The following is an 8785-nucleotide window of genomic DNA, read 5'->3' as shown; positions in this document are numbered from 1 at the left end:
ACCCCTGGACTATCTCATAATAATATTGAAGGCAGTTCAGGAGGACATATACTGTATTTATTTTGTTTATAACCAACTGAACATCCCTTTTTCCTTTGATATACATCAAAAAATCATACTACCTCCGCCTTCCGCTGTCTTCAGTTTTACTATGAGATAGTCCAAAGGTGGATATTACAGATCAAATGAGAGCTGTTAAAGATATTTCAACGCAGTCGCTTAAGTACAGTTTCAGACGCGCACGTGCTAATTATAACGTAAACTTGTAAGTAACATTAAAACCGATACTATATATAGCAGAATATAGTGGACCAGTATACTACTAATTAATATTAATAGCCCCCGGATCGTATGGAAGAGTTGACTGAGATTCCTCACCAGCGGCATTATCAAACACATATCATGTAACATTGCTGTAGTAGGGGATTTAAATGACATCAGGTCTTGTCATATACTGATATCAGCAGCTGCAGGCTGTCCTAATTCCTCTCACACATGCGCAGAATGTAGTTTTCCCCCCATAGAATTGGGTCAAGTTAGCCAATACCATAGTCGTTGACCCCTCATGGGGTCAACGAATAAGGGTACGGAAGTGTTTAGTGCATAATGTGTACATTATGTTTGTATGGTAGCGTTAAATGTAATACCCACGAGACATGTTTGACTGAGATTCCGCGAAATATTTGCCCCTTGCAATTTAACAACACATATAGCAAACCAGTTAATGGGAACCATTTCTCAATAAAAACGAAGGCAAAGCAGAGGTAGGATACTGGTTGGTATGTAGGTCACCGAATAAGAGATTGACGCACACTTTTACTGGTTGTTTTCTTCTTTATATTCATTTTCCAGAATAACAGCTATTACGCCAATCAAATGATGAAAATTATTTCCCATCAGTGGATTTCATTCCCACCCACCATCACTACAAGGGTCAATATGATTTGTTCTCTGACCGAAGAAAAATCTTGCACATCTACACCACTGGTTGAAAAATATGCTTATTAAATTCCACACAGCATAGCCCGAATACTTTTGTTAGACGCATAGCTATTTACGTGCACCTCATTCATACATGTTTGCATTCATTGTAAAGAAATATTTAATGAGCGTAAATTCTTTCAATATTTCGTACACAACAGCATAACTGTTTACCTCTCCAGTTGGCTGGTTTCTATGTACTAGTTATTGCATATTAACTAATATTGAGAGGAAGTCGGTTTGGCCAATGAAAGATCGATGTGTGTTGTATGACGCAGTACGAGTAACGAGTGTGTAAATAGTTGTGTGTGTGTGTATGTGTGTGTAGTTGACGCATAGTTAGCTTGAAATATTTCCCAATGTTCACAACAAGACCATATACATATATGTCTGTCGGACACCTGTGTACTTTGGTCTGTAATGGTACGCTTTGAGATGACCCCACGTTATCTGGACACTAGATATCATGAGGACAAATTGTGGATATCACTGGGCGGCCCTGACAACAATATATACACGTACTTTATAACGTTACATCCACCGCAGTGTAGGTGGGTTCGGCTTGTAATATTACCCAGTCGAACTGTGGGCTGAAAAGACTTTTGTTGACTAGTTTACCAATCAATATAAAATGTATAATGTTTAACAATAAACAGGGATAAGTATGATGACACATTATCACGGGAACAGGAATCATAACTATTATTTCAGTCACCAGACCTACTTTGCTGTGGAAAAGAGAAAATGACCGGGGGAAACCCTCTAAATAACAGCTGTACACCAACCGAGTATAAAATCAACGACATATGGCAAAGAGTCAACATCTGGATCAATCCGATAAAGCTATAGTCCAACTGCACTATATCCGGAAGAGTATATAATTATAATACTACGCCGTCTGTGTCCGGAATGCAATGAACCCAGCGATTACGTGGTTGGCTTCCAGTCGACCAATCAGATGAGAGCTTCTGTTATTGAAAAATAAGTACGATACATATAAGTTGTATGATTTCGTATATGGCCGTCATTTTAACACATTGAGCGATATGGCGATCAGTCTAATAGATGCCATTAGAAATGGTGATTTAAAAACTGCAAAGAAGATGTTGCAGCATAATACTTATCCTAATATTGACGCACAAACTTGTCTTCGAGACGGCACTGCACTGTACTGGGCGTGTAGCCTGGGGTTCCTGGATATACTGCAGTTATTGCTTATCCAGGGGGCAAATACCAGTACCCGGACCGAGTGGGGTGCCACACCCCTTTCTGCTGCCTCCGACAATAATCACACTCAGATCGTCAGGTATGATTATTTATTTCTTAAAGTTTTATTATGTAATATTTGTGGTAGGATAAATAGAGGTACTTCATTGAATAATCGTAAATGGTTATAAATCATATGTAACCAGAGTTAAAAAGTACATCAGCAAGTCCTATTAAGTTAACTTGTTTATCAATCTAGAGTTAATTGTTTAGTTCTCTTAATAAGTATATTAATGAATTATGTTTATCAAACTGGGAATAGTTATTGAAGTTTCTCTGTGAGTAGTGGATAGGTATGTTTATCAAACTAGAATCAGTTAAAGAAGTTTTTCTAATTAAGAAGTAGATAGTTACGTTTATCAAACTGGGTATAGTTAAAGAAGTTTTTTTTAATTAAGTAAGGGATGGTTATGTTTATCAAACTGGATTTGCCATAGAGGTTTTTCTGTAAGTAGTAGATACATATATATACTTATGTTTATCAAATTAGAATTAGTTATAGACGTTTCTCAGTGAGTAGTGGATAGTTATGTTTATCAAACTGGAATTACTTACAGACGTTTCTCTGTAAGTAGTGGATAGTTATGTTTATCAAATTGGAATTAGTTACAGACGTTTCTCAGTGAGTAATGAATAATCATTTTTATTAACCATTAGTTATGAAAGTGCCTTAGCTAGTAACATCGAATGTAGAGGCCCACAAAGTGATATGTTTGTATGACTCCAGTTAAAGATAGAGGTCTTTCAACCAATTTGTATTTCATTCTTATTTTTCTCTACATTGAATTAAACAATATATCATTGAAGCTTTATATAGCGTTAGGTTCGAAGGCAGCAGATACGTTATTTTTCTGCATATAGAAACTTTACTTGTGAAGTCTTTGAACAAGTAATTTGTAATTATGATTGTTTTAAGTCAATGCGATGGATGGGTCTGAAAAACCATAGCATTAAATAATGCTATCGGACGCGCGCATAGACGACAGAGAGTTCACTTCACTTTATTTATTTTTTCCCGTTTAACAAATCTAAAAAATAAAATCTCTTTGAAAGAATAGATTCGAATTATCAAAATCTTTTCAGTATATAAACTTTATATGTATCAACTACGATATTGTAAACTATATACAATATTTAGATAAAAAAAGACAACTTCGTTTAATGCGCTTACGAACTTAGAATGGAAATTGACTACTAAGTCATAAAGATATACAGGTATTCAATTTTAAAGATGTTGAATATTGCATAAGAAATAAGTCGATTTGTATTCATACATATGTAATATTTCTAATTGCAATATTTGAATATTAATTCTAACTGTTATTTCAAGAGTTAAAATATAGTCCTTCTGTTTTGAACAAAAAAGTTATATGATTTTTTAAACATATATTAGTATTTTTTATGGAATGTATTCAGTAAATAGCAAATAATCTCTATTTAACACCAGTAGTGCTCACTTTGTAACTATCGTAATGGTATCCATACGTATTGTAATTCTGGGGCCCGTCAGGATAGATAATAAAACTATCGCAAAGTTTACTATCGTAGAGGGGGGAGGGGGGTGTTATCTTTTTGAATGTATGACTGATCAAGAAAATAGGTTGAAAACATGTTCTTTTTCATGACCAATCATGATAAATATGTTACCAATTTTGATTAAGATTAAATGCATGTGATCGATACACCGATTTTAAAAATCAATTGTTTGATATCTAGTGTCTCTACAATGTCAATTATACATTGATAATATCAATATACTATATTTAAATTTTATAATAACATCACATTTGTTATTCAGTGTAATGATACAGTTTAAAACCACAAGCACCAAAGGTACTTCTAAATATGGAGAATATTTTATGAAGCTCATCATCTTCAAACACTAATAGACGTACACGCCACAAATCAGAATAACATTGTACCTACAACCTCCTAGCCTCATCATAGCGCCTATCACACGTAAAATTAACATGAAAGACAGGCGGTAGTGTAGGTAGGGCTGACACATAAATGTCAGCTAGTGATATTATTAACGATGGTGTATTATGATCATCCCTTCCGTGTAAAGGGCCATTCGTCTGGAAAATTGCTGGATGTTGTAAGCGGAAGGAGCATGACATACATCTCATGTTCTATATAACTTACACTCAAAGGTCAGAGTCGGTCGTGTCTCCAGGAAAGTTCATATACAAATTAATCAAAATTTGAACGGTTATTTTTTGTTATTTACATACCATACTATGTTGCACGTCACTATTCACGATATTGGAATGCCATTTTTCATTCACGTATTTTGGCATACTCTACAAAGTACTTACTGCAGATTTTTTGTACACCGTATTTTTGCCTATTTTTTATCATTTATTTTTGTGTGCAATATGTTGATGCATTGCATGTTGATGTCGTCATTTGAAGTGTTCTCTGGGTCGGTTAGTGCACAGCTCTGACGTCATTTGTGGAACGCGTATATATCTATTACACCATCGTAAAGAATAGTATTCCAACACTTAAAATTTGGACGTGCATGTTAAAAAAACATTATTTAAAATTAAGACAACAGACTTACTTTGTATCAGATTGTTAAAATGTACTTCTGAAAATAAGCAAATTGCTTTATTTTTGTTTGAAAAATATTCAATAATAAGTTAATGCCATTTTGTTACAGACTTTTGCTGAAGTTGAATGCTGATGTAAATTCTAAGACAAGTTCCGGTAACACACCGTGCCATCTGGCAGCATATCGGGGTTTCTCCACGGTCGTACAACTTCTAGTGGAGGGAGGGGCCGATATACGATTACGTAACAACAAAGGACAAACGGCGATGGATCTAGCGAAAAACTCCGGGCACAATAAGATTGCTTCTTATCTTCGTGCAGTTTCCGAAATATGTAAGTGTTACTTTCATTACTTTGATCAAAGATTTGAAAAGAAAAATAGAAGTTAGTTGTCAAACACATTACTTTAACGTCATTTGTATTTTCTAAATTATAACATCCTAATGTTAGACAGCGTTCACGTCTTAAAGAGGATCGTCATTCAGATCAGATCGAATGTATGACAGAGATGCAATTTTATAGGAATGACAGCTTTCTTTATCGATTTTGTTTTCTATTTCAGTGCAAACTAAGGAATTGATTAAAAGACAGAAATCACCAATTAATACCAGTACAGTATGTCCGCGCACAGTCGCAAAGTCAGAGAAGCCTGCCCTGAACTCTTGTGTCCACAACAGAACGCTAGACAACTATACACCAAGGTCACACGTGCCTTACACGCCCTCCACTCGGACTATACATTGTGCTAATGGAGGATATTCTAATCCTGTATGCCATTTTCTGAAAAACGATTTAAACGATTTATCTACTTCCTGTCCAGACAAAAGTCAACTGTCGTACAACAATATAGTGACGCTTGAACAATGACGTATACCAGTGCTTCTTACTGCGATCAGAAATCCGAACAAACATAAGTGTGGGCATTGTGTCTTCTAATACGGACTCTTCCTTGTTTTATTAAGACACACATGATATTACATTATTATTAAAGTATGAATTTATGTTGTTGCATGTCACGTGATTGTGAAAACATTGTGTAGTTGAAAAAAAGGTGTTTAACATTCTAAAAGTATCCATACGTGAGTACATTACATATTTGTCTTGAGCTACAAAGTAACAGACCTTCAAGAATTGCAGATTTTGTTTCTTATATTGCAAATATTTCAAAATCACTATGAACTACTTTTCATGCGGCATTCTTAAGGAACAAACAAGTTTGATGATATTTTACTTCGTGAATCTCTTATCATCTGAATTACCAGTAAATCACCGGTATAAATACGGAATGTAAAATTGCCTGGAAATACTACTATTGTCAAATACAATTTGCTGGTAGCGATTTATCATGGCCTCGTATAAGTGTGAGAATTACTAAAATACTTCCTGAATATTTTGATTGTTTACAGTAACATAACATACATTGAATACGTATACATCATTGATACGGACAAAGTACTTAATCTTCTATACACATAATGTACTTCAGGAAAAATTGATTGACGTCATGGTTGGCGTAGTATGTTGTTTACTTTGGCGTTCAGTACACGGTTGAACGATGATGGAATGTGTCGGTATGTTATATATGATGTATATCTAGTCTCGCCCCTGTCCTATACAGACGCCGGGGTCATTGTAGTATCTTACTGCTATCTAGCATTTATCTGTGATAACTCCTGCGAAACCATTAGACGACCATATGTGCCTCTTTATATCCACAGCTTATATTTATAATATTTTTCATAATTAGTGATTTTTTTATGACAGGATTACATATGATTTTTCCCAATCCTTTTTTTTGGCAATTAAATATGTTTGAATAAGATTTTCCCCCCGAATAGTCCCTTGTCTCATCAATATTCTTTTTCTTAAGGCAATTTCTTATCAAAACAAATCATAGGAAACCATACTTGAATTAAAGGAAAAGACGTAATCAGGGAAGTGCAATCCTTAAATTCTATAATGTTTTTCTACGATTTTTAAAAGATAATTTCCTCAAGCTAAAGCATATTGGTAAACGCCGGGTCTGATCACCTAAAGTTTTGATCTGTGCAGATTTTCCGACAGATGCCACTAGGCACTAGTCTATGTGTATGATCGTGGTTTCATAAATGATATTGACCAATGTGCTTTCAGTACTATTTTTCACCTGCCAACGACTATCAGTCCTTGTGTGGTGAATTGTTAGAAATTGTTAAGTTTTTAAATGTTTGTTGTAATGAATACTATTGTGTCATCAGTGCCTTTCGCAATAGGAAACACAACTTATGTAAGCAGTGTACATGTGTTATATAAATGTTCATAGAAAATGGTATTCATCGTGATTTCAATTGACATAAAGATTACGTATTGTTATAACGTGTTGTATTTTTTTTTGTTATTGACTGTCTTTGTTGCGGTATTTCATTTTTCACAAACAAGAATGATTTAGATCATTCAGTTTGTTTTCATCTAAATCATTCCAAAAAATATCCTGAAAGAGATATGATGTCATCCATCTTTCAAATCTTTCAGTTTTACTATTTTTACATTTTTGATTTACCGTAGTGAACCGAACAGTTTTTAATTGTGTGTTTTTTTTCCTTTCAGTATATTTTCATCAAAATACAAATATGATACAGTAGTAACAATTACAGAAAAGACATTGAAATGTTTCCATCAAATTAAAACACTACTATGATATTGTAATAATTCATTTTGTTATTGTGTTAAATTATCTCAGTCTTCGTGGTATCTTCATCAAAATTATTAAAAAAAAATTTTTTTTCGTCAAATACATTGTTATACATTAAAATTGCACTCCGCCATATCATATATGTCATATTTGTATAAAGCAGAAAGCTCAAATCAAATAGAAATTCTGAATCGTATCGTCTTCAATAGAAATTTGTTCTGATTGACTTATGATGATGCAATATAATCAACAAATTATATACTGTCGCAAAGATATAGACTTAACTAATGCTACCAATATTATATTGTTTTTCATTATTTCTCTCGGTCTTACACCATCTGAAATATAAACTTACATATACAATACATTACAACAAATATAGATGAAATGTTCAAACTATACATTATCCCATAGATTCCACCCATTTGATAAGCCACCCAGTCTAAACATCTGTGTGGTGCAGTGCGACTCATTTTGGCTCTACTGACTCTGACTCTCAATTTGTCCTGTTTTCATAAGTGTACGATATATAGATCTATGTCAGAAAAAGAACTCGCGTATGACTGTACAGGGACATACCCTGCTTGTCCTCTGTAGGCGTATAACCATATATAATTGTATTGTGGTGTCACGTCAACAGTTTGGTTTTATGAGGGTACACGCAAACTTAACAAAACAAATAGATCCCGTGTTCGTGAATAACAAGAGTGTATACGTTATATCTGTGTCAGTCAAAGGCACATAGGTATGACTGTACAGGGGTATACCCAGGTTACCCACTGTAGGTGTATAAACACATGCTATTCATGATGTCACGTCAGCAATAATACACTGATCATGATACTCGGTACAATCCATGGGCGTGTGTACGATAACAGATGACTTTACAGTCACCAGAATGATAAGAGTTGGTTTCAGCGTGGATTTCTTCTATCAGAAGGCCATTATGATGTTTACATAAGGTTAAGGAAAACATTTTGAAATCAGAAGATAAGTGGGTGGGCATATCCGGGGTATTCTATTATCATTTCTCAATTACATGAAATTTTATGAGGATATGTTGTATAACTGTATTGGTTATTGATAAGTAATGAGCCACTGAACAGTTTCATTTCTCTGACCATTTGTTTGTTATGTTTTTGTTTTTATTATTATTAACCAAGTCTAAACCTATGCTCTAGATTCATGCCTCTGTCAAACCTCATTTTCTATGACATAATTTTATCGAAAAGAGGAAAATAAATGTTCACACCTTCAGGAGCCTCACGTGACAATATTTACATGGTTAAGACACAAATGGACATTATTATA

At 34.2% G+C, this 8785-nt stretch overlaps 1 protein-coding gene across 1 annotated transcript; it reads left to right on the top strand.

Annotated features, from left to right (window-relative positions):
- Positions 1-1250: 1250 nt before the first annotated feature.
- On the top strand, positions 1251-7158 carry LOC117331645 (ankyrin repeat domain-containing protein 10-like). Its single transcript, XM_033890473.1, has 3 exons — positions 1251-2287; positions 4913-5136; positions 5366-7158. The coding sequence occupies exons 1-3, from the start codon at positions 2028-2030 to the stop codon at positions 5668-5670; spliced, it is 789 nt and encodes a 262-aa protein (XP_033746364.1). The 5' UTR covers positions 1251-2027; the 3' UTR covers positions 5671-7158.
- Positions 7159-8785: the final 1627 nt, after the last annotated feature.

This window comes from Pecten maximus, chromosome 7 (assembly GCF_902652985.1).
Source record: "Pecten maximus chromosome 7, xPecMax1.1, whole genome shotgun sequence".
Classification (NCBI taxonomy): domain Eukaryota; kingdom Metazoa; phylum Mollusca; class Bivalvia; order Pectinida; family Pectinidae; genus Pecten; species Pecten maximus.
Note: the sequence above shows the minus strand (reverse complement) of the source record. Positions and strands in the feature narration are given on the sequence as shown.